Source organism: Vigna unguiculata, chromosome 3 (assembly GCF_004118075.2).
Source record: "Vigna unguiculata cultivar IT97K-499-35 chromosome 3, ASM411807v1, whole genome shotgun sequence".
NCBI lineage: Eukaryota > Viridiplantae > Streptophyta > Magnoliopsida > Fabales > Fabaceae > Vigna > Vigna unguiculata.
In genome coordinates, this window is record NC_040281.1 from 37,975,176 (window position 1) to 38,002,131 (window position 26,956).

Below are 26,956 nucleotides of genomic sequence, written 5' to 3' on the forward strand. Positions count from 1 at the left end.
TTTACCATTAATAAAGATTGGAAATAAATTTTATTCGTAGATAGAATAATTGAAGATCACTCTTTTATTGTAAAAATTGATAGAAATGATTTTGGAATGAAAGATCGGGTCCATAAGCTTGATGCCATAAAATTTATGTAAGATGAATTTCATGTTACAAACCTTGACATACATTACCTTAAGACAAGAGGAGCTAAACTAAATAATTATAGTAACAACAATTCAAATGAAGAAATTGATAGAAATTGTTACTAAAATGTTTCTGACACAAAGTTCTAACTTCATAAAGTTAAAACTCAATATTTCCATGACAAATCTCAAAGAGAAATGTTAAAATTACTAGACTTTCGTGTACTTGAATTTTGAATATTTAAGTAATGATTTATTATGGTTGGAAGTTATCTTATATGATTTGTTTTAGTTAATTAGTTTAAGTTTTAAGTTTATCTAATGATAGATTATTTGTTCGAAGACTTCAAATTGGTTGTAAGTCTCTTTCTATATATATGCGTTCAACAGTAGGCGCGTGTATTTTCTGTTCTTGTCAGTATAAACAAGAAATTGTGGAACTTCAAGAACTCGATCAAGAAACTGTCATGGCTGGAGTAGGAGGAATGATGCAGGGAGCGTTGCCGGTGTTTGATGGAAGTCGTTCGATGACCGGCGCATCAAGATGCAAGCCATCTTTGGCTTCCAAGATGTTGCAGATGTTGTGCTTGATGGATTGCCTGAATTGGGAGCAAAGGCAACAGACGAAGAGAAGAGAAATTACAAAGCCCAGCAGAAATTTGACAGTAAGGCTCGTTATCTTCTTTACAATGCGTGGGTCCGAAGGTGTTTCACAGGATTTCAAAGGCTGAAACAGCCAGAGAAATATGATGAGAATACATTGATTTCTCTCTCTGCACCACTTAACTTCTTCCTCCTAAAATCCTATACTTCCTAGGCATAGTTCTTGTGTTGGGGCTTATAGGAACAATCTTAGGGTGGAACGTTCGAGTTGTGATGATCAGGTGAGAAATATCAATCTTTTTTGGCTATCACACTGTTAATGTTGGTCTTTCAACTCTGCGGAGTATTGGGTTAACCTTAATCATCATGGCCCTGTGTGTCTGAGAGAGAATCTGTTCTTCTACCGTTTTTGGTTTTGGTGTGGAGGGAAAGTATTTGAATTTTTCGTTAGTGTCCGGAGTCTTCTTGCCAAAATGCTACAGTTTCAGTCAACAATGGTATTGGGTATTCACAACATTGTTCTGCACACTGATTGATGGAAAATAGAGCAAGTTCGTTAGTTCTTCATTACCTGAGAATAATTTGGAAATATCAAGTGAGAAATGCCAGTTAGGTACTCATTTGTGTAGGCTCTTAAATGTTTGGTGAAATCTATTAGACCACTAAATTCTAGGGGATTCACTTCTTACTCATTATTTTGTGGTTATTAATAAATTTTTAACCAATAGTTAAAAGTATGTCAGAAGGAGTGTGTTGCTAGCATTCTTCAACATCAAGTTACTGCAAATAATTTGAATCAATTGTATGTCTCGAAAGTTTTGGGTATAATTGCACCATGAAAAAGGCTGTAGGTGATATTCTATTATTACCCAATAGAATATTATTATGGATAAATAAAGCTGAATATCAAATAGTTTGTTGTTCCCGATTTTTGTGTAGGATATTTGATGACATTGGATTGAACATAAGGAATCATCTCTTAGGAAGATTGGGGTTTTATTATAAATGTAGCAATTGAACTCATAAAAATTAAATAGTGCTCAGCACGTCAAAACTAACAACCAACACGGTGGTGCTCTGTAGGATGTGCTCAAAACATTTCAGAAAGTCTTCTTTGATTGTCATTTTCGTTCTTGTTCTCCTAGAGCTTCCCTGTTTCACACTTAACCAAAAACATGAGTTTTATCAACATAGTAAAAGGAAAAGAAGAAGCATTTTATGACAGAATTTAACTTTACAGCTTTAGCTAAAACAACAGATTTTGTATTTCTCTAGTTGCTTTTTTTAATCAACACATTTCCCTAATTGCTGATTTATATTTTCCTTTTAATTTGTTAATTTTGACCTAGGATATTGTTTTTGACATATTAATGGAGACTCTTAATCAATCAGAGCCTACAGGACTAAGAAGGATGCTTTCTCCAACGCCCGGAAGTTTCCAAGACCGTGAAGACCTTATTAAACATGTTCGTGACTTTGGTGCTAATCAAGGATATGTTGTGACCATCAAGAAGTCCAGAAAGGATAGAAGAGTCATCCTTGGCTGTGACAGAGGGGGTGTCTATCGTAATAGGCAGAAAATTGATGAAAGTAAGCGCAAAAGGAAAGCAACTTCACAGCTTATAAACTGTCCTTTTGAAGCCATTGGTAAAAAGGAGGAAGAAGCATGGGTACTTACCATAAAAAATGGAGATCACAACCATGAACCATTGAAAGACATTTCAGAACATCCTTATAGTCGACGTTTCACTGAGGAAGAAGTGAGACAAATCAAACAAATGACCAAAGCTGGTATAAAACCTCGTCAAGTGCTTAAAGCTCTCGAGCAAAGTAATCCAGATATGCAATCAACACCAAGACATTTGTACAACCTCAAAGCAAAGATTCGTCAGGGAAATCTATCAGGTTTTACTTCTTTCATATATGTTTGGTTACAGTTGTTTGTATTGACAATAATTTGTTATTAGTTGTTCATTTATTAGCCCATTCAGAATGATGCAACTTTGTGGTTTTATCACATGTTAATTGTTATGCTCATGCGTACATTTTTGCAAAACAAGACACGGGAAGAATTATAACCGAAGAAAGAATCACGTTGGTGCTCCACTATACAAGTGGAAATCAGCCATGTCTAAAAATTGATTTATTAGGGATATGTAGAAGTGGTTTGGTTTTAGTAACTGACATATAATGATTTCTTTGAGCTGCGAAGAGGTTTATTTGGTTTTCCCATTTTTTTGTTCATGGGTGATAAGGCAAAGTTCTCTTTTTACAAAGAGTATTTGATACTTGAGTGCAATGAGGCTAATTGTACTGGCCCTAGTCCTTGCTGCATTTTCAAAATGGTTGTAGAAAAACTATTCCTTCAACATAACTACGGTTAACTATATCTTGCAGAGAAAACTTTTAAGTCATGGAGACCAAATAGATCTGTTAGATATTGTTTGATATTATTAAGATATTGTTAGATATTGATAACCACAATATCAAACAATATCTTCTATTTAATCTTTTTATTTTTAGTCACTCTTTTTACTTGTACCTCTCTCTATTATAAATAGATTACCCTATGTGTGGTTTATACACAAGGGAGATTAATCTCAATCCCTATTTCCTTTATTCTCAACATGGTATCAGAGTCAAGTTAAAGCCTATCCTAGCGAACTTTCTTGGACATTCCACCGCTAACGGACCACTCACTAATTTCTTATCCCACGCACGAGATGAATATACCTCGGCGTGAGAGGGTGTGTTGGAAGTCCCACATCGACTAGAGATAAGGCCAATTCACAATATATAAATGAGGTGCAAACCTCACCTTACAAGCTAGTTTTGTGGGGTTGAGTTAGGATTTAAACCCACTTCTAACATGGTATCTAGAGCTTAAGGTTTTTTTTTTTCGCTACCGCTGCCTCCGCCTCTGCTGCCACCGCCGCTGCTGCCACCGGAGCCGTCGTCGGAGACGTTGTCGGAGCCGTCGTCGGAGTGGCCGCCGGAGCCACTGTCGGAGTCGCCACCACCGTCGCCGCCGAGTCATCGTCGTCAGAGTGTTAGTTCCGACCGATGACCATACAGTTCTGATCGTCCCTCACGCGCCATTCGAAGCCGCGTCTCTTCCAGTTCCTCCATGGTGTCTTCCACTGCCTCTTTCAGTTCTGAAATCTCTTCTGTTTCATCCGATATACTTGTTATGTTCAACAAATTTCTCAAATGGTATAAGGATCAACAGTTTTCTAGTTCCACTGCGTTTGTTGCTCACGCAGGTACATCTTTTGTTGGTCTAACTCAATCTTCTTCTCCTGGTCCTTGGAGTTTTGATTCAGGAGCCACTGATCATATTACTGGTAACAAATCTTTGTTCTCTTCTTTATCTTCTACTAATCCTTTACCTTCTGTTACACTGGCTGATGGTTCTAGAGTCTCATCTCATGGTGTTGGCACGGTTAAACTTTTTCCTTCTTTAACCATTGATAATGTTCTTTATGTCCTTGGGTCTTCAGTCGCCTAACTTGTTCTCTTGATTGTGTTGTTTCTTTTACCAACAATTCTGTTTGTTTACAGGACCGGAGTTCGAAACAAGTGATTGGCACAGGATATGAGTCTCATGGTCTTTATCATCTCCGTCCCTCTACACACGTTGGTGCAGTTATGGAGTCTCCCTCTCTTATTCATGCTCAGTTAGGTCATCCAAGCCTTGCCAAGTTACAACAGCTTGTCCCTGCTTTGTCCAAGTTGTCTCGTTTGAATTGTGAGTCGTGTCAATTAGGCAAGCATACTCGTACTTCTTTTCCTCGTAGTGTCACACGTGATGCTTCGTCCCCTTTTGCCTTGGTTCACTCTGACATTTGGGGTCCTAGCCGCGTTAAGTCTACTTTAGGTTTTCAATACTTTGTTACTTTCATTGATGATTATTCCAGATGCACTTGGTTATTTTTAATGAAACATCGTTCGAAATTATTTCATATCTTTCAATCTTTTTTTAATGAAATTAAAACTCAGTTCGGTGTTTCCATTAGAGTTTTGCGTAGTGATAATGGTCGTGAATATCTTTCTCATTCTTTCAAACAATTTATGGCTTCTCACGGCATTCTGCATCAAACTTCTTGTGCTTATACCCCTCAACAAAATGATGTAGCTGAAGGTAAAAATAGACATCTTATGGAAACCACTCGCACTCTTTTAATTCATGGCGAGGTTCCTGAACATTTCTGGGGTGATGCCATTCTTACTACCTGTTATCTCATTAATCGTATGCCTTCTTCGGTTTTAAAGAATAACATACCTCTGATAGGTTTGGAATGGTTTATAAAAGGAAGGAAAAGAGGAATAACTGACTATGACAGTTATAACCTCTGTAGAGTAATTCTGTTTTCGTTTTTTAAAACTGTCATATAACTGATTATTATAAATAATCAGAGGTTATAGGAAAAAAGTAGTTTTTTGGTTTTTCCTGAAAGGATTGGTGGGAGGGTGAGGATCTCTCAAATCTTCCTCAGTTGTAATCTTGAGTTCTGGCTTCTGCTCTTTTGGCACAAGCAGTGTTGTTCAATAAAAGTAATCAAGAATTAATCTTGATTGTTCTGTATTACTAATTGTCTCTATCAATTGGTATTCAGAGCCCCTTCTGGGTTCTGTGGGAAGGGTTCGTTAGAGCATGGTCCATACCAGAATGGAGTCACGCATGGATGGGGTTGAACGAATGGTCCAAGAAATGGTTCAAGATCGGGACAGACAGGAAAATGAGGCTCATAAACGGTTCCAACGTTTAGAAGACATGATTCGTGGTCTTACAGTGGTGGTGGAGAAAATATTGTCAACAGGAAAATCAGATAGTGATGACATTTCAGTCACAAATGGAGTACATTCTTCTTCTTCGTCCAGATGGAGAAAACTGGATATTCCAGTTTTTATAGGATAGGATGCTTATGGCTGGACCAATAGGTTGGAGCGCTATTTTCGTTTAAAAGAGGTAACAGAGGACGAAAGGATGCAGGCAGTTCTTATTGCTTTGGAAGGAAAGGCTTTGAATTGGTTCCAATGGTGGGAAACGTGTAATCCCAAGCCTACATAGATGCTTTCAAGATTGCAGTGGTGCGTAGGTTTCAACCGATCATGTTGGATAATCCGTTTGAGGTTTTGCTTGGCTTAAAACAAACAGGTTCGGTTGAAGAGTATATTGAAAATTTTGAACAATATGCCGGGTTCTTGAAAAACGTGGAGCAAGATTATTTGGTAGGCATTTTCTTGAATGGGTTAACAGAAGGTATCAAGGCAGAAGTGAAGCTACATGAACCAAAAAGTCTTGCTGAACTAATGATGAAAGCTAAAATGGTGGAGGAAAAAATTAGAGTCACATCTAAAAGCGGCCTTCCAGGGGTTAGCAGCAATATTTCAGGGGCCAAACCATATTCAGCCACCAGAACCTTTTCAAGAGAAGGTAGTCACTCGGTCGCTTCTAGTACTACCAATAAGGAAAAGGGGGAGAGCAGTGAGGTGTCTATAAGAAATTCAGGGGGGCTGCGGCAACGAGGAGCCCCTTTTCGAAAATTATCTGATGCAGAATTGCAAAACAAGATGAAAAAAGGGTTATGTTTTAGATATGATGAGAAGTTTGGGCCTCAGCATGTCTGTAGAAACAAACAGTTGCACATGTTACTGCTGTCAGAAGACGAAATAACTGAATTGGGGGAATTCCAGCACCACACAGCGACAACAGAAGATACCTTGAAGGACACAAGACAGGTTTTACAGTTATCCTTGTGTACCATGGTTGGTCTCACTACCAAGAAGTCTTGGAAACTTTGGGGTAAAATTGGAGAGGAAACAGTGATTGTTTTGTTGGATTGTGGAGCTTCCTACAATTTTATTTCAAATAAATTGATTGGTAGATGTGGGTTGCAGACAATGGCTACTCCCTCTTATGTGGTGGAAGTTGGAGATGGTAGAAAGATTGAGTGTCAAGGAAAATGTGCAGATTTTATCTTGGAAATCCAAGGATTACAAATCCAACAAGACTTTTTCATTTTTGAGATAGGTGGAGCTGATATTGTGTTGGGCTTAGAGTGGTTGGCCAGTTTAGGGGAGGTTAAGGCAGATTTTTGCAACTTAAAACTTACCATTGGTGGAGGGGACCAGCAGCACATGGTAATGGGGGATCCTGCTTTAACACAACGAATGTAGTGCGGCTTAGTGGCACTAAGAGTTTCAAGTAGTGCTTGCAATTGTTGCTTAAACCGGGAACCTATTGAAGAAAACTTCGATTGTTTGGACGATTCCTCAGGTGAAGGGGGAAACAACCCAGACACAAAGGGGCATTTTGATGCATAAAGAAGTTCCTGGTGTTCTGCAACAACGTAATCTTTGTTCTTGTCCAGGAACAATTCAGTTTGATAAGTGACATCACCCGCATAATGGCAAATTGTGAAGTCACTACGTGACAATTTGGGCTTGCTGAACCTTTTATGGTTTTTGAATGTCTGATACAGCTTTTGGGCAAAAGTTTCATGTGTTGATCTAGGAAACATACAAGCCTCATCAAGAAGAGCAGTAATGCCTCCAGGTTTCTTTTCAATGAGATCTAGAATATCTTGATTATCAACAAACTCAATGTAACTCCAATCAATCTCCTCTTTCTTGTATTCTTCTTGCTGCATTTTGAAAACATGCTGATTAAAATGTTGCTGAAGTTTTTCATTGGTCAAATTGATGCAAAATTGCTCAAAACTGTTAGTCTTGAAACTCTAAAAACCATAAATATCCAGCACGCCAATTAAGGATGTCGAATCAGGGTCTTGTCCAATAGAATTATTAATTTTATCCACCAGCCAAGCAAACAACCTCGTGTACACAATTGCCAAAGCATCACGGCTGAGTGCAGCAGATTCTGGATCTAGCCATTTTGTTATAGTTTCATCACGAGTAACAATTACACGCTTGCAAAGAGAATCTTCAAGTGCCTTTGCATCAAACATGAAAAGCTCAGCAGCAGTATGTAGACGGAACCAAGATTTTTCATCTTTGGGCTCACTTGAGTCCATTTCTTTCCCTTTTGCAAATTAAGTGTTGCCAAGATGCAAAATTGCAGCAACCACTCAATGTTGTGTCTTGCTCCTTAGAACTTATTCCAACAACGTTCATTGCCCTCCTCGTATCACGATATTGTTTTGACTCATCAACCCCTTCCAACTCAAAGCAATTTGTTTGATTTAGATAATGAAATCCTCTAGGATTTCCTAATTTGAACTTCTGAACATACATCTCATAATGTTTTCTTAGAACACAGGGGTTTTAGTTTTTAGCCATATTTTAATGGTCAAAGATAAAAAATGGATACACCACCTTCCTCTCGTCCAGGTAAGTGAAGTGTTGTGTGCTCTGTGGAGAGGTTGTTTTTATTAGGTAGTCTTTTCTATTACGTTATATCAGTTTTAGCATTTACATTATTTTATTATGTTATAAAATCTAGTCTTTTGTAGCTCAACTTTGTAACTAAAACCATGAAATTGAATGCAGTTGAACTATGGAGTTTCTGAGAACTCCCTTGAAATTTTAATTTGCCGAATTTTAGACTAGAATAGGTATATATGAATGGTGCACTAATGGTTACAGTGCTTTTGTGCAGTGTGTTTGCATTCCCTCTGCTAATTTATCTCTTAATTTTCTAGAGATAGATGTGGTCTCCCATATTTCAGATTATTTTAGTGGGCTTTGGTATGGTCACCCTACTTTTGTATTTTTTTTTTCTATTAATTGTATTAAGAATGCTGCATGCAACCTGTATAGTGATGCAATAGCATGCTTTCTTTTTGAATTAAAAAAGCAGCTCCTGTTTTTTGATTGGTATGAAAGTATGAAACTACACACCTCCTAATTACTTTGATTCCTTGAACTACTTATTGTTTGGAAGTGAAGATAGGTCTATGTAGATAAAAACAAATATCAGAATAAAATATGATTTGATCCTTTTTGTTCAATGTAGACAAAACAAAAGACACTCTTTTTTCATTGGCTAATCTGGAAATTACAAAATCATGCATTTTGTTGAACTCATTATCCTTCTTTTATATTCTTCTTTCTGATTTTGAACTGCAGGAAACAACTACATGTTTTATTGATCGATTAATGGATGAGTATGCTGCATATAATGACATTATTCAACCAATTCAGGTTGTTGTGTATGAGATGAAATTTGGATATTCGCTGATTGTGTCAAAGTACCCTGGAAAAAAATGTTTTAATACACTTGGGGAGGAAAATGTTAGATATAGTTTGATATTATTAAGATATTGTTAGATATTGATAACCACAATATCAAACAATATCTTCTATTTAATCTTTTTATTTTCAGTTACTCTTTTTACTTGTACCTCTCTCTATTATAAATAGATTACCCTATGTGTGGTTTATCCATATTTGCTGGGATTTTCTTTGTATTTGTTTGAGAAGTAACATGATAAGCATGATAGGAAATGATGTCCACACTTATGCGCTTCCCTAGGGTTCCTTCATTTCAGTTCATTTCTGTTAAGCATGACATGATTTATCTGATATTTTTGCTGTGTTAATTTAATGTAACTTAGAATATATACGGTAAGCTAAATCTCCACAAGCCATAACAGTGTAGTTCACAAACACACACAAAGCAAAGATATAGTTATGCTTGCAGCGTATATAGAGTTAAGGATTACAATTTTAGTGAATGATTTTGTTTGTTATTCTCACAAGTTTGCATGCTTTATCTAGAAAACTTAAAGCTGATAGCAGAGTATTTATAGAGAAATTAAACTTTTGGAGGTCCACTCAGAAATAAGCATGTGTCATCGCTAAACACTTTTATATTTCTGCTATGAATCTTGTTTATTTTGTGCAGGTAAATTTGTTGGTCAATGTACTGTCAGTTTCATTCCCTTGTAATGATAAGGCTTTTAATGCGCCTGCTGACTTGCTAAAGACTGTCGTGCGGACTATGAACACAGCTCCTATGAGCATGGACTTTCATGCAGTTCAACAAACACGGCTTCTGGATATGCTACTCTTTTAAGGCCTTTTGTTAGTGTTGACTTATTAGTTACATGTATTAACTATTCATGCTCTAAATTGACTGAATTTGGTTTTCTTGTTTCAACGTCTCAATTGCCACGAATGGGGGGACATTGCTTTGTGGGAAGTGGGCTCTAGGGAGCGGTTGCTCATGAGGAACTTTAAAGTGTGGGATCTTAGTGCATGTACAATGCCCTTTCAGGTTGTCTTTTCCCACCGTATTTGCTGATTACCAAATCCTCATAATTGTTGAGTTGCAATGACTGAAAATAAAAATAATCACAATCAATTCAGGTTGCATTAAAGATCCAGGCGTTTGTGTCCACTATGTGATTTGGAGTCCTAATGGGTTTATATGGTAAAAGTGTTTATTCTTCAGGTTTTTATGTAGATATGAGTAATATATACTTTTATGTAGATGTGAGTAATATATACTGTCAGAAGTCAACTAAAGGAATCATTTATAAGTTTTTTTTTATTGAACAGGAATTGCTTACTCAAGTGTGGGAAAAGTTGCAGACTTCGGTGGCTCAATTATCTTAGAACTGATATCAAGAGAGGCAATTTTAATGGTATAGTAAGATTAACTCTCATCTTATGCAATGGTGGGGATGATGTTCTATAGCATTTGGAGGTATACGCACATGCAAACACTTGTATAAATATAATTCCTGTAAATGATGAGTAGCATTTGGATTAGTATTGTTTTTAAGCTAATATTTTAATTTGATGTTTCTATTTATTACACCAATGTTCTAGGTACCGTCAATTAGTGAGTTAGATTTTCCTTGGTTTGCTCATTTTAGTCATGCTTTAAGGATTTTAAAATATTTAAAAAATAGTTTGAATGTTTTTTTTGTGATTTTTAATTGTTAAAATATAATATATTTTGTGGTAATTTTTAACCATTAAAATATGATATATTTTAGAGTGATTGTAGGATTAAAATGTAGTTAGCATTTAGTAGATCTTTGAGTGAAATCATATCTCTAGACCTATCAATTTAGCGAATTTCATATGATTTGGCCCTGGCCCACATGGGCCGGGGCCAAAGAGTCCCTAATAGAAAAAGTCCACAGGTCCTAAATATCCAAAAAAGCCCTTGGGCTAGGACCAACCCATATGCCTTCTTTAATATAAAAAACTATTAATTATACATACAAGAAACCTATCAATTTTCAATTGTAATGGCACCCAAAAATAATAATATTCAACAAAGCCTTTACCCTGTTGAAGAACCATGAGAGTTATGTGCCAGAAAGTAAAAAATCACATAATTTTCACATAAACTGTCAGAATAAGAAAATATTCCATACAAAATTTTGATCCCAAAATCACCCAGAAAAATAAAGCAGAGAGAGAAATACCATGAAAAGGCTTGGAAATTATATCATCATGGAGTGAGACCTAGTTTCTACAATTAGAACAACAATACAAGCATGGTCCAAATGAACCAAAAAAAAAAATCAGATTAAACACTTCACTGCTCCAAATGAACCAAACACCAATGATCCATGGAGAGTAACAATAAGTCCAATGATGAACCAAACACCACACTCAATGATGATCCAAAAGTCTGCAACAATAAGATAAGAAGAAAATATGTCGTTAGTTGGCGTGCAAGAGTAAGCTTTATCACAAAAGCTAATGAAAATTTCCAATTAAGCTCTTCAAAATAAAATAAAATAAATTGCATTATATATGGTAATCAGATAAAGACACAATAAACCCCACCACTTGCACAAGATATAGTCTTAATCATAAATATTAACATTAACAGATTACTCATAGAGTGACACAACTGCATCGAGAATGATATTTTTTCATAAATTAAAGCTAACTTACATAAAATTTCTTAGAGAAACTATATATCTACGTATCACACTAATTCATCTAGGTAACGACAATATGAATTTTAGCATGCTAAGAAGTGACAATATAAATGCTAAGGTGTGGGAAAAGTTGCAGACTTCGGTGGCTCAATTATCTTAGAACTGATATCAAGAGAGGCAATTTTAATGGTATAGTAAGATTAACTCTCATCTTATGCTTTCACCGGTTCTTCCTAAAAATTTAATCATAAATATTAAGATTAACATTAATAATAAACTAACCACTTGTTAAAATCAAATAAAATTACTGGAACTAGGAGCAATCAATAGCTAAAAATCATCTTAACTTGCAATGCTCATTTAATACATAACATACAACTAGATATATATCAAAGAATTAAACACCAAATATATTGAGGACATGGTCCTCCCTATATATCAAAGACTTCGTTGTCCTCTGCTTTTTATGAGGACATGGTCCTCCCTATAAGTTTTCTGTTAGCATTGGTCCCTAACCGCTAGTATTATGGACTTATTTATCCATCTCAAAGTCGGAGTTGAGACCCACATTGTTGTTTTTGGCACTCAACTGCACCATCACCTCCAATCTTCAATTATACCGTACATGTTTGTGGTCTGCGACAGATTGTCGACCAAAGTTAAACTTATTATTATGGTCTATCCTAGTAGCTACTAATTCAGAAGGTAATCACACATCCTATCTTAGCCATTGTGTAAGGCTATGATTCTGGTATGCACAGTGTTACTGATATTGCTTGAACTGCAAAATGAAATCACTGTCACAAGTTTCATGGTTCCATATTTTCCTTAAGCAGATCTTTCATTACTCTTTCAGGTAATAGAAGAAGTTTAGATTGATTGATGTTAATTTTCATTTGAATATATGCCAGGAATGAAAGTCTATACTACTGATGAAAAGGAGTTGATCATGGAAAGTGGGCTGGGAATCCTAATATCACTGTTGCAACTAAAGCATTTGGGCTTCGAGCCACGGTGCAGGTATATGTTTGTACTTCATGACCTTCTGAAAATAGAGTATATGGTTTAAATTGTATTGCAGTTGTAAAAATTTTCAATTGTTTTAACCTAATACAGAGTATTTATGCTTCTAAATAATCTCAGGTTGTTGATCTGCAAGTATTTGTTTCTCCACGTATAACTCTGAAGCCTCTGGTTCCAAGGTTTCCATGTTTTGCCAATATTTACGTGTCTCTCATGGAGAAGGTGTGTTTGATGTTAAACTCCATTCATCTTTACAATTATGTTCTAAGATGGGTTTATTTAATTTTTCCGATAATATATGACATTAGTCAAAGCAATATAAAGGATTCGCACCAGTTTATTAACTAAATATAGTAAGGTAGTTTCAAAACCATACAATTAGCATATTAAAGAAAACTAAATAAAATTCATCAATTTTATATCACAGGTCCAGAAAAACTTAGTAAAAATTTCAGCATCTTAACTAATTTCACCAAAAAATATCTTAACTAAACTACCCTGTAAGGCCCACTTTTTCGTTATGTCCTTTTTTTTTAAAAGGCTGCCCCAAACTATTGGGCCTTAGGGCTGGCCCAAAGAGAGAAAACAGACCTAAGTCTGCCCTAACTCACTTGTCTCTCATCACTCTCAGAAAATCAGCCGTCACCTTCCCTTTGCACCTAAAACAAAGCTCTGCTAGGGTTTAGTTTCCGCTCGTTTGTACTAGCTCAAGAGTTCGCTCCATCTCACGTAAGTTGGTCTTTGAACCTTACTTTTCCTTTCCGAGTTGGTTTTCATGATTTCCGTTAAGGTTCGCAATAGTAACCCTATTATCCTTCTGTTCCACTGTTTTTCAGCTCCTAAGGGAAGCTAGAACTTTGTGTATGTTCAGTTTAATTATGGATATAGTTGTGTTAATTGCTGCTGTTATTCATTTTTTGGTTTATAATTGAGTTTGAATTTTTGGTGAATGATTTTTGAAGGACTACGTATGCGTTATTCAATGTAGGATTGTATTTTTTGAAGATCTATTAGGTCTTGTAGCTTAATTGTGATTAGTTGTTATTCTACTTAGGAATTTGGGAGTGATTGTATTATTAGAATTTTGTAAGAGTACCGTGATGCAATTAGCGTTTTAGTTAATCTTATAATGAAACTATATCACTTTTGCAAAATTGTGGTCGTCTTGAATATGATCTTATAGCTTTGAATGTTGTTTTTACGTGCGCATTTTTTTAGTACTGTGTTTGTAATTGTCTGTAAGTAGTTAGAGTTAGTCATTAATTTTCGCAAACCATTTGACATTTTAGGGTACTTACGGAATGCTATATTTTGTATAAATGTAATGATGATTGTTTCATACAGTTGCATGTGAAAAATTGTTACTGGACAGATTTGTCGTATGTATCATTTAAAATTTATTTCTTTTTAGTTTGATAGAGGACTACGGTCTTGTTATTTCTCGGGTTGATTAAATTTATTTTGATTCAACTGATCTTGTCATGAACGATGTTTTGGGATTCAAATATGAATTTTGGACTATAGGTTTGTTTTGTTGATATAATTGTTGTTGAATATGACAAATTTATTTTTTGGTTAGGATTGTAAGTGTGATTGTAGCATTAGAATATTCTTAGAATATGATTATATAGTTATTGCATTATGTAGTGAATGTCATACTGATGTTTTTTTTCTTGGCTGTATAGTCATGTTGTTAATAGTACCTATATTACCTTTGAGTTGTTTATGTAATTGTGCTTCAAAAGTTAGATTAGATCAGTGTTTTTGTTTAAAGATTTTACATGTGAGAAGTAATTAGAAGGAAAAGGTTCTAGTAAACCTTTGTAGTAGATTTGATTTTCGATTATTTCATTGTAGTGTTTCCGAAAAATTTGTTTATGTTTAGTCTAATTGCGATCGATAATTATGTTAATTGCTACTGTTATTAGATTTTTTGGTGTTCAATTGAGGGTTGAATTTCTATTGAATGATTTTTGAAGAACTAGGTATGAGTTCTTCAAAATAGGATTGTATTTTTGAAAGATCTATCAGGTCTTGTAGCCTTGCGATGAGTTATTCTTGTAGTTAGAAATTTTGTTGTGATTGTATTATTAGAATTTTGTAAGAGTATGGTGATGCAATTAGTGTTTTAATTCATCTTAGAATGAAACTGTATCTCTTTTGCAAAATTGTGGTCGTGTTGAACATGATCTCATAACTTTGATTATTGATTTTATATGCACATTTTGTGAGTTTAGTAACTCTACGTGTCTGTGAGAGATTAGTATTGGTCAATATTTTTCGCGAACCATTTGACATGTTAGCGTAATTAAGGAATGTAAGTTTTTGTATAAATATAATTATGATTCTTTGTTGCTTGTAAAAATTTGTTATTAGATAGATCTGTCTTATGTATCGTTTAATATTTATTTCTATTTAGTCTAATAGTGGACTATGGTCTTGTTAGTGTTGGATTTGATTAAATTTTTTTAGATTCAGCTGATTTTGTAGTGAACGATGTTTTGGGATTTAAATATGAATGATGTTGTGACATTTTTTTGTGGTTGTATAGGCATGTTGTTTATAGTACGTAAATTCCCTTAGATATGGATCTGTAATTGTGCTTCAGCAGTTAGACTAGATTAATATTTTTCTTTAAGGGTTTTACTTGTGAGAAGTAATTAGATGGAAAAGGTTCTCCTAAACCTTTGTTGTAGATTAGAATTTTGCAACTGAGGTTTGTTTTGTTGATATAGTTGTTATATATTACGAATTTATATGTTGGTTATTATTGTAGGTGTGATTGTAGGATTTGAATTATCTTGGAATATGGTTATATAGATATTCCATTAGCTAGTGGATCTTAAAACGACATATTTTTGTTGTTGTTGCTGTATATGCAAGTAGTGAATAGTAAGTAAACTCATTTTGAGCTGTATTTTTAATTGTGCTTCAGTAGTTAGACTAGATCAGTATTTTTGTTGAAGGTTTTTACATGTGAGAAAGTAATTAGAAGAAAAAGTTTCTTGTAAAACTTAGTAGATTTGATTGTTCATTTTTGTCGTTATAGTGCTTGCAAAAACTTTGTGTATGTTTAGTTTAATTGTGGATATAGTTGTGTTAATTGCTGTTGTTATTGATTTTTTGGTTTATAATTGAGTTTGAATTTTTGGTGAATGATTTTTGAAGGACTACGTATGCGTTATTCAATGTAGGATTGTAGTTTTGGAAGATCTATTAGGTCTTGTAGCTTAATTGTGATTAATTGTTATTCTACTTAGGAATTTGGGAGTGATTGTATTATTAGAATTTTGTAAGAGTGCCGTGATGCAATTAGCGTTTTAGTTAATCTTATAATGAAACTATATCACTTTTGCAAAATTGTGGTCGTCTTGGATATGATCTTATAGCTTTGAATGTTGTTTTTATGTGCACATTTTTTGAGTACTGTGTTTGTAATTGTCTGTAAGTAGTTAGAGTTAGTCATTAATTTTCGCGAACCATTTGACATTTTAGGGTACTTACGGAATGCTATATTTTGTATAAATGTAATGATGATTGTTTCATACAGTTGCATGTGAAAAATTGTTACTAGACAGATTTGTCGTATGTATCATTTAAAATTTATTTCTTTTTAGTTTGATAGAGGACTACGGTTTTGTTATTTCTCGGGTTGATTAAATTTATTTTGATTCAACTGATCTTGTTGTGAACGATGTTTTGGGATTCAAATATGAATTTTGGACTATAGGTTTGTTTTGTTGATATAATTGTTGTTGAATATGATAAATTTATTTTTTGGTTAGGATTGTAAGTGTGATTGTAGCATTAGAATATTCTTAGAATATGATTATATAGTTATTGCATTATGTAGTGAATGTCATAGTGATGGTTTTTTTTTTTTGGCTGTATAGTCATGTTGTTAATAGTACGTATATTACCTTTGAGTTGTTTATGTAATTGTGCTTCAGATGTTAGATTAGATCAGTGTTTTTGTTTAAGGATTTTACATGTGAGAAGTAATTAGAAGGAAAACGTTCTAGTAAACCTTTGTAGTAGATTTGATTGTCGATTACTTCATTGTAGTGTTTTTGAAAAATTTGTTTATGTTTAGTCTAATTGAGATTGATAATTATGTTAATTGCTACTGTTATTAGATTTTTTTAGTGTTTAGTTGAGTGTTGAATTTCTATTTAATGATTTTTGAAGAACTAGGTATGAGTTCTTCAAAATAGGTTTGTATTTTTGAAAGATCTATCAGCTCTTGTAGCCTAATTGTGATGAGTTATTATTGTAGTTAGAAATTTGGTTGTGATTGAATTATTAGAATTTTGTAAGAGTATGATGATGCAATTAGTGTTTTAATTCATCTTAGAATGAAACTATATCACTTTTGCAAAATTGTGGTCATGTTGATTTTTTTGTGAATGGTTTTTGAAGAAATAGGTATGAGTTCTTCAAAATAGGATTGTATTTTTGGAAGATTTTTCAAGTCTTGTATCAGTTATTATGCTAGATAGAAATTTTGGTGTGATTGGATTATTTGAATTTTTAAGAGTACGTTGTTGCAATTAGCGTTTTAGTTCATCTTAGAAAGACACTATATCACTTTTGCAAAATTTTGGTCGTGTTGAACATGATCTCATGGAATTGATTGTTGTTTCTATATGCACATTTTGTTAGTTTAGTCACTATATACATGTCTGTGAGAAGTTAGTATTGTTCAATATTTTTCGCGAACCATTTGACATGTTATGGTAATTAAGGAATGCAAGTTTCTGTATAAATGCAATGATGATTCTATGTTACCTCTAAAAGTTTCTTATTATATAGATTTGTCTTATGTATTGTTTACAATTTATTTCTATTTAGTCTAATAGAGGACTATGGTCTTTTTAGTTTTCGGATTAATTAAATTTTTTTAGATTTAGCTGATCTTATAGTGAATGATGTTTTGAGATTTAAATTTCAATGATGTAGTGACGCTTGTTTTTTGCGGTTGTATATGCATGTTTTTAATAGTACGTAAATTCCCTTATAGTTGGATCTGTAATTGTGCTTCAGTAGTTAGGCTAGTTAATTATTTTTCTTTAAGGGTTTTACTTGTGAGAAGTAATTAGAAGGAAAAGGTTATCCTAAACCTTTGTAGTAGATTTGATTGTCGATTATTTCATTGTGGTGCTTGCGAAATTTTATTTATGTTTTGGTATTTAAATACGAATTTTGGAACTTAGGTTTATTTTTATTATATAGTTGTTATATATGAGTTTATATGTTGGTTAATATTGTAATTGTGATTGTAGGATTTGAATTATCTTGTAATATGATTATATAGATAATGCATTAAGTAGGGAATCTTGAAGCGATATGTCTTCTTTTGTTATTGTGTCACCCTGTTATTAATAGTACGTATATTCCCTTTGAGCTGTATCTGTAATTGTGCTTCAATAGTTAAATTAGATCAATATTTTTTGTTTAAGCGTTTTGCATGTGAGAAGTAATTAGAAGAAAAAGTTTCTTGGAAACGTTTGTAGTAGATTAGATCAGTATACTTTGAGTTGTCGCATCATAATTAGAATTGTCAAAGTGCACTTTGACTTTCTTTGTTCACAATAGAACGTTTTGAGTTGCCCCATATTATTCGGACTGATGATGGATTCTTTGTCTATCTTTTGATGGTTTGTTGGGCCAAAGTGGAAGGATTCAGAATTATAATTTTATTTCATACTTTTTAATTTTTTTAATATGACACGAGTTGGGTATGCACCCTAAATGGAACTGTCGAATAACACTTTTAATTTTTCTTTTCACAGTTCAAGTTTCGTAAGGTTATAATTTTGTATATCCAACTTGGAATTCTCAAATTGCTCTTTGATTTTCTTGGTTCACTATGCAAATTTCATAAGGTTATATTTTGAGTTGTGACATCATTAGTAGAATTGTCAAAGTGCACTTTGACTCTCTTTGTTAACAGTAGAAAGTTGAGTTGCCTATTTTATTTCGGACTGGTGATGAATTCTTTGTCTATCTTTTGATGGTTTGTTAGGCCAAAGTGGAAGGATTTCGTTTATTATTTGATTTGATACTTATTTATTTTGTAAATATGACCTAAGTTGGAAATACACCATAAATGGAATTGTCAAATTGCATTTTGATTTTTTCTTTTCATAGTGCAAGTTTTGTAAGGGTATACTTTTGTATTATCCTACTTGGAATTCTCAAATTGCACTTTTATTTTCTTGGTTCACTATGCATATTCCATATGGGTATATTTTGTGTTGTCTCCTTATAAGTGGAATTTTCAAAGTGCACTTTGACTTTCTTTGTTCATAGTAGAAAGTTTTGAGTTGTCTTTTGTTATTCAGACTGATGATGGATTCTTTGTCTATCTTTTGATGGTTTGTTGGGCCAAAGTGGAAGAAATCTGAATTATAATTTGATTTCATACTTTTTTATTTTGTAAATATGACTTGAGTAGGGTATATACCCGAAATGGAGCTTTTGGATAACAATTTGATTTTTTTTCTTTTCACAGTGAAGTTCCGTAAGGGTTTTTTTTTTGTATTATCCTGCTTGCAATTCTCAAATTGCACTTTGATTTTTTTTGTTCATTATGCAAATTCCATGAGTATATTTTGAGTTGTCCGATCATAAATAGAGTTGTCCAACTGCACTTTGACTTTCTTTGTTCACAGTAAAAAGTTTTGAGTTGCCCCTTGTTATTCGGACTGGCGATGGATTCTTTGTCTATCTTTTGATGGTTTGTTAGGCTAAAGTGGAAGGTCCGAATTATAATTTGATTTCATGCTTTTTCATTTTGTAAATGTGACTCGAGTTGGGTATACACCCTAAATGGAACTGTCGAATAGCAATTTCATTTTTTCTTTTCATAGTGCAAGTTTTGTAAGGTATATTTTTGTATTATCCCACTTGGAATTCTCAAATTGCACTTTGATTTTCTTGGTTCACTATGCAAATTTCATATGGGTATATTTTGAGTTGATCCATCAGAAGTAGAATTTTCAAAGTGCACTTTGACTTTCTTTGTTCACAGTAGAAAGTTTTGAGTTGCCCTTTTTTTTTGACTGGGGATGAGTTCTTTGTCTATCTTTTGATAGTTTGTTGGGCCAAAGTGGAAGAATTCAGAATTATAATTTGATTTCATACTTTTTTATTTTTGTAAATGAGTTGGGGTGCGTTCTAAATGTAATTGACAATTTTCACTATTTTAAAATTTTTAGATTACTATATGTGTGTTGCCCCTTATAATCTGGTTGAACTATGATTTGTTTAACCAATGAGGGTTTGAATGTTAATATTTGAGTACTTTATTGAATTTACAAAGAATCGAATTTATTTTTTCTATTTAAGTTAATTTTGAGTTCGGCTTGTACTTCAAATTTTTGTATGTGGTATTGGTCGGAAAGCCCAAATTGAATTGGGTAAGTTGAGTATCCTAAATTGAATTGATAGAGTGTGGTTTAAAATTTTTATTCTTTTTAATATTTGCACACGCATATGTCAAAATTGTCCTTTAGAAGTGCTTCATAAAGCTTTTTATGTTGATCACGGGTAACAATTGTGCCTCAAACTTTGAAAGTCGTATAACTTGAGTTGGTATAGTGCTCCAGTTTTGAAAATCCTAAAATTTGGGTTGATATTGTTCCACCAATGTTGAAAGCCCTATAAAATTAATTTTATTCCCAATGCAAATTTCATATGCTTATATTTGAGTTGTTGTGTTTATAATTCAGTTGTGAGATGAATGCTTTAATATTTTTATGTCTAATTCTCAAATCCAAATGATATTGAAAAATTATAAGTGGTATTTGTCATGTAACTTGGGTGGGCATCCATATTGGGAATGGAGTAGCGTAATTTGAATTATTTATTCATAGTCAAGATAGGATATGAGTATATTTAAGTTAACACTTTGAATTGTTTTGTAAGATGAAAAATTATAGTTATCACAAGAAACAATGATGGTTTTTTAGCCTAATTTCGTGTAAATTTGGCATATTACAATTGGGTTTTATATTGAATTTATGGGGAACATAGGTTGGTTTTGATCTTTGTAGAGATTTGATAACTTACGGATATATTTTTTGTTCGCTCTTAAAATATGAATTGATATTGGGGCTCAATTTTGAAATCCCTATAATTTTAGTTAGGCATACACCCTAAATGGAATCGTTGAATAAAACTTTGGTTTTTATGAGGCACATCATAAGGGTATATTTAAATTGTTCCACTTGAAATTCTCAAATTCAATTTGATTTTATTGGTTCATTGTGCAAATTTCATATTTGCATGTTTTAGGTTGTCCCTTCATAAATAGAATTTTCAAAGTGCACTTTGACTTTTTTTGTTCAAAATAGAAAATTTTTAGTTGCCCCTTGTTATTCAAACTGGTGATGAATTCCTTGTCTATCTTTTGATGGTTTGTTCAACCAAAGTGAAAAGATTCCATATTATAATTTGACTTCATATTTATTTATTTCATAAATATGAGTGGCACTTGCTTTCTAAATGTAGTTGGTAGTTTTTGGCTATTTTTGAAATTTTTGGATGACTATTTAAGTTCTCCTTTATAATATTTCTTATCCAATGAGGGATTGAATGTTTGTTAATGAGCCATTTATTGAATTTACGGAATTCAAATATATTTTTTCCACCTAATTTAATTTTAAGTTGGACTTTTATATCAAATATTGATATATGGTATTGGTCAGAAAGCCCAAATAGAACAGTAAGAGTTGTGTATCCTAAATTGAATTGATTGAGTGTGGTTCAAGATTTTTATTCTTTGCAAATTGACTTTGTTCCTTTAAAATGTTTCTTGAAGATTTTTGTATTGATCACGAGTGATAGATTGTTTTTGGTCATGTTATGGATTTTACAACCTATAGATATATTGTTTTATGAACACTATAAATCTGAAATGATAATGTTCTTCCAATCTTAAATCTTTTATATTATGCATCATATTTTGAAAGTTTTATAACTTTAGTTGAAAATGTGCCTCTAATATTGAAAATTATAAAATTCATGTGCTTATATTTGTCTTGTTTTTTACAATTCTATTATGAGATGAATGCTTTATTTTTTTAATGGCTATTTCTTGAGCCTGAATAATTTTTGAGAGATTATAATTGTAATATTGGTTGTGTACTTCAGTGGTGCATCTACATTGAGATTGAGGGGGCACAATATAAATTATTTGTCCATAGTTAGTGTTGGGAAATCACGCACTAAAAATAATAATCTCTTCAAACGGAAGCACACCCACAAATAAGAGCAGAAAAATAAATAAAAGCACACAGGAAATTTAATGTGGTTCGGCACCTCAAGGCCTACATCCACAACCACTCAACAAGAAGTATATTATCACCCAAGTGCAATTTTTCTGGCAAAAATTGCAAACCTTCATACAATTTTTATGGACCAAAACTGCAAACCCTTCATAGTGCAACTTTTGTGGACCAAAATTGCAAACCCTTCATAGTGCAATTTTTCTAGCAAAAATTGCAAACTTTCAAATGACACACAACTATCTAAGCCCCTCATACACCCAAGAGACTTATTGAGTTGTGGTGACAACTCTAAAACCAACTCTTTACTTTTATAGTATTTTTCTGCTGCTCTCTTCTTCATATTACTCGATGTGGGACTTTGGTGAATACCCACTTGAGAACCAACATATCCTCCCTTCACCAAAAGTCTCACATGCTATGAAACAAACATTTGACACACCACCAACATATATGCTTGAACCACTCTTGGCACTAGTGATCCAACAAATATGCTTGAACCACTCTTGTCACTGGTGATATGCACAGACTCACTGATGATGACAATCTTTCCCATCAACGGCCCTCACCGCTTTGCACACCAGACTCGTTGTCGGCAACTTTTACATCATTGTCACTAACAATTCACTGATACTCAAAGGGAATCCATCATAACGCCACCTTGGTCAAGCCACGACACGGCCACAACACAACGACGCAACACTGTTGACGAAGCATCGCGTGAGTCATGCAAAACACCACCATTGGACATTTCGAGCTCCACACTCACCATGCAGATCCAACATTATCAAACATCGCAGTCTACTTGACACAACAACACAGATTTGTAAGCCGTAGAGCACTTTCTCCATGCACATGTCGCAAACCATGACTCACACATATCAGATCTCCATGGTACATCACTCATTAGGCCACATGAGTACCATTTGCAACCTCCTTCGTAGATCTGGGAGCATCTCACAACACATGAACTCCATTCCCTTCAAAAGGATGTTGATTCTGGTTGGTATGCCAAATTGCTCCTCTTCCTCCCTTGATTAGAAACCCTTGGTCAGAACCTCAGCTCTGATACCACTGTTGGAAAATCACGCACTAAAAATAATAATCTCTTCAAGCGGAAGCACACCCACAAATAAGAGCAGAAAAATAAATAAAAGCACACAGGAAATTTAACGTGGTTCGGCACCTCAAGGCCTACATCCACAACCACTCAACAAGAAGTATATTATCACCCAAGTGCAATTTTTCTGGCAAAAATTGCAAACCTTCATACAATTTTTATGGACCAAAACTGCAAACCCTTCATAGTGCAACTTTTGTGGACCAAAATTGCAAACCCTTCATAGTGCAATTTTTCTAGCAAAAATTGCAAACTTTCAAATGACACACAACTATCTAAGCCCCTCATACACCCAAGAGACTTATTGAGTTGTGGTGACAACTCTAAAACCAACTCTTTACTTTTATAGTATTTTTCTGCTGCTCTCTTCTTCATATTACTTGATGTGGGACTTTGGTGAATACCCACTTGAGAACCAACAGTTAGGATATTGGATGAGTATATTTGAGTTAACACTTTGAATTGTTTTGCGAGATGAAAGTTTTTAATAATAATGGTTTGGGAGCTTCAATTCGTATGGAACTGAAATTATAATTGGGATATATATTGAATTTATGGGTAACAAATATTGTTTTTGAGCTTTATATAGATTTGACCACTGTGGGTTTATATTTTGTATTTACTTTATAAGTCTTAGTTGATATTATGGCTTCAATTTTGAAAGCCCTTAGGCATAGATCTAAATAGAATTGTCATATATCGCTTTGAATTTGTTTGGTTTGCAATGCATTACCCACAAAGGTATATTTTGAAATATCCCACGTGGAATTCTTGAATTGTATTTTGATTTTCTTGGTTCAGTGCAAATTTAATATGAACATATTATTAGTTGTTCCACCATAAATAAAATTGTCGAATTGCACTTTTACTTTCTTTGTACATAGTAGAAATTTTATATGGCTATGTTTTGTGTTGCCCCTTTTTATTCAGACTACTAATGAATTCTTTGTCTAGACTTCATATCTATTCATTTTGCAAATATGAGTTGGCGCATGCATTTTAAGTGTAATTGACGGAATACACTTAGAGGTTTTTACTGTGTTTGAAATTTTTGGATGATTATGTTTGACTATGCCGAATTTTTAGTGAATGTTTTTTGATGAATTAGATATGAGTTTGTGAACTTAGGATTGTGTTATTGAGAAGAATCATTGTGGTAAGAAGAATAAAAAAGAAAAGAGAAGTGGAACAAATAATTGTGTTCTTTAAGCAAGTTAATTTTTAAAGTACATTTATGTTTCTCTATAACTGTTTGATGTTTTTATTATGTTGCTCCTGTCAATTGAATGTATGAGATATAATAAATGTTAATTACATGTGTTAGAAATTTAGAATTATTTGTTTTAACTTATTGACTTTTTAACTGTTTAGTTTAGTTTATGAATATACCATTGGCTTGTTGGAATTTTAGCTATTTTTTATTATGCTACGACCTTCTTGCCAATGTTTCCTCTTTACAGTTCCAACCTCCTTGTATTTGCAGTCCCCTTGGCATAGCCTTCTTCTCGTTGTTGTACCATCTTCAAGTCAGGTAACATCGACTACATGTGTCAATTCTTTTCAACCAGGTGCCTTTTTCTTTTCTTTTCTTTTTTGTAATTTTACATTATATTGGAAATTTGTCCTGTTTGATTACCATAGGCTTTTAGGGATTGAACTTGGTTACCAATTTGGTATCCCTGAAATGTTTTTTTTATTCAGAGTGCAAATTTATATGCTTAATATTTGAGTTGTTGCTTAAAAATATGTTTTTGAGTCTTGTATTGATTTGACAGGTTACAAATATATTTTGAATTGTATGATTGTATGTTTAGATTTGTGTAAGAATACGTACATGTAGTTAGGGATTTAGTTAATCTTGGAGTCAACCCATATAACTTAAACGAAAATGTGGTCATGTTACACATGGGTTTGATTATCACATACCTTTGAGTGTTATTTTTAATGTAGGCTACTCCTTAATAATGTCAATTTCATGATTGTAGTATCTGTAATTGTATATGAGTAATTAGATTTGGTCAATATTTTTCTCGAAAGATTTGATATGTTAAGGTAATTAAGAAATAGAGGATTTTATATAGATGTAATCATGATGATTTTCGTAGACATGCTTGGGAAAAATCATTTAGACAAATATGACTTATATATGATTTAAAATATATTATTGTTTTGTCTAATAGAGGACAATTTTGATGGTTTTTTTTAGCGATGCTAATGGAAAATTATTGAGCCAAACATGATTCATGTATAGCTTGAAATTTGTTTTAATTTATTGTAATAAAGGTTAATAACCTTTTAATCGTTGGGGTTATAAATTATGTAGAGAAACTGAGTGTTAAATTTATATTAATATATTGGTTAAATTATTTTTTTGTCTTTCTATTTGTCAAGTAATATCTATTTGGTCCTTAAGTTTTTTTGTCTCAATTTGGTTCTCATTTTCTTAAAAATAATTCAATTTAGTTCTTACCGTTAGTTTGACCAGACAGTGTTAAAGTCAACGCCACATGTCAATTTCTGATTTTTTTTGAATTTCTTTTACATGTGTCACTTCACAGTTGTCACGTGTCAAAATAATTCAATTTGGTCCCTATATTTATTTTTAGTTTTAATTTAGTCCTAATTTTTGTAAAAATGAAACAATATTGTCCTTCCTTAATTTGAGACTCAATTTACTTTTTTTATAACTAGTATATATGTAGAATTGCACATCATATCTCGTGGGGAGGAGATTGTTATCATTCAATGAGTTTGAAGTCCCACATCGGGTGAAAGTGAATTAGATAACTAGTATATAAGTAAAATTACACTTCAAATCTCATGGGGGAAGGTTGTTATTATTTAATATGAGTTTGAAGTCTCACATCGGATGAAAGTGATTTAGATAACTAGTATATAAGTAAAATTACACATCAAATCTCATGCAGAGGAGTTTGTCATCATTCAATATGAGTTTGAAGTTTTAGATAAGAAGCATATAAGTAAAATTACACATCAAATCTCATGGGGGAGGTTGTTATTATCAAATCTCATGGGGAGAGGTTGTTATTATTTAATATGAGTTTAAAGTCCCACATCGGGTGGAAGTGATTTAGATAACTATTATATAAGCAAAATTACACATCAAATCTCATGGAGAGGAGTTTGTTATCATTCAATGAGTTTGAAGTCCCATATCGGGAGAAGTGATTTATATAAATAGTATATATGTAGAATTGAACATCAAATCTTATGGGGAGGATATTATTATCATTTAATATGAGTTTGAAGTCTCACATTGGGTGAAAGTGATTTAGATAACTAGTATATAAGTAAAATTACACATCAAATCACATGCAAAGGAGTTTGTTATTATTCAATGAGGTTGAAGTCCCACATCGGGGGATATATGTAGAATTGCACATCAAATCTCATGGGAAGAGATTGTCATCATTCAATGAGTTTGAAGTTTTAGATAAGAAGCATATAAGTAAAATTACACATCAAATCTCATGGGGGAGGTTGTTATTATCAAATCTCATGGGGAGAGGTTGTTATTATTTAATATGAGTTTAAAGTCCCACATCGGGTGGAAGTGATTTAGATAACTATTATATAAGTAAAATTACACATCAAATCTCATGGAGAGGAGTTTGTTATCATTCAATGAGTTTGAAGTCCCACATCGGGAGAAGTGATTTATATAAATAGTATATATGTAGAATTGCACATCAAATCTTATGAGGAGGATATTATTATCATTTAATATGAGTTTGAAGTCTCACATTGGGTGAAAGTGATTTAGATAACTAGTATATAAGTAAAAGGGTTAACTATGTTTTTGGTCCCTAAACTATTAAGCGATTTTGATTTTAGTCCTTCTTCTAACATTTGATCTAATTAGGTCCTTATCCTTTCAAAATTCATGAAATCAGTCCTCA

General features: G+C 33.2%; 1 protein-coding gene across 14 annotated transcripts; it reads left to right on the top strand.

Moving 5' to 3' along the window:
• The first annotated feature begins 201 nt into the window (after positions 1-201).
• On the top strand, positions 202-24,765 carry LOC114179647. 14 transcript variants are annotated; one of them, XR_003603504.1, is made up of 10 exons: positions 439-794; positions 2,125-2,637; positions 8,824-8,898; positions 9,910-9,973; positions 10,066-10,129; positions 10,258-10,405; positions 12,515-12,623; positions 12,747-12,848; positions 13,258-13,355; positions 24,520-24,765. XR_003603504.1 is itself a non-coding variant. In XM_028066060.1 (3 exons), the coding sequence occupies exons 1-3, from the start codon at positions 507-509 to the stop codon at positions 8,374-8,376; spliced, it is 867 nt and encodes a 288-aa protein (XP_027921861.1). In that variant the 5' UTR covers positions 202-506; the 3' UTR covers positions 8,377-8,434. The 14 variants fall into 14 exon arrangements, 1 of the variants encoding a protein (XP_027921861.1); XR_003603497.1 differs by lacking the exon at positions 8,824-8,898 and adding an exon at positions 947-1,013 and having other exon boundaries at positions 440-794; positions 2,082-2,637; positions 9,602-9,973; XR_003603498.1 differs by lacking the exon at positions 8,824-8,898 and adding an exon at positions 947-1,013 and having other exon boundaries at positions 441-794; positions 9,602-9,973.
• Positions 24,766-26,956: the final 2,191 nt, after the last annotated feature.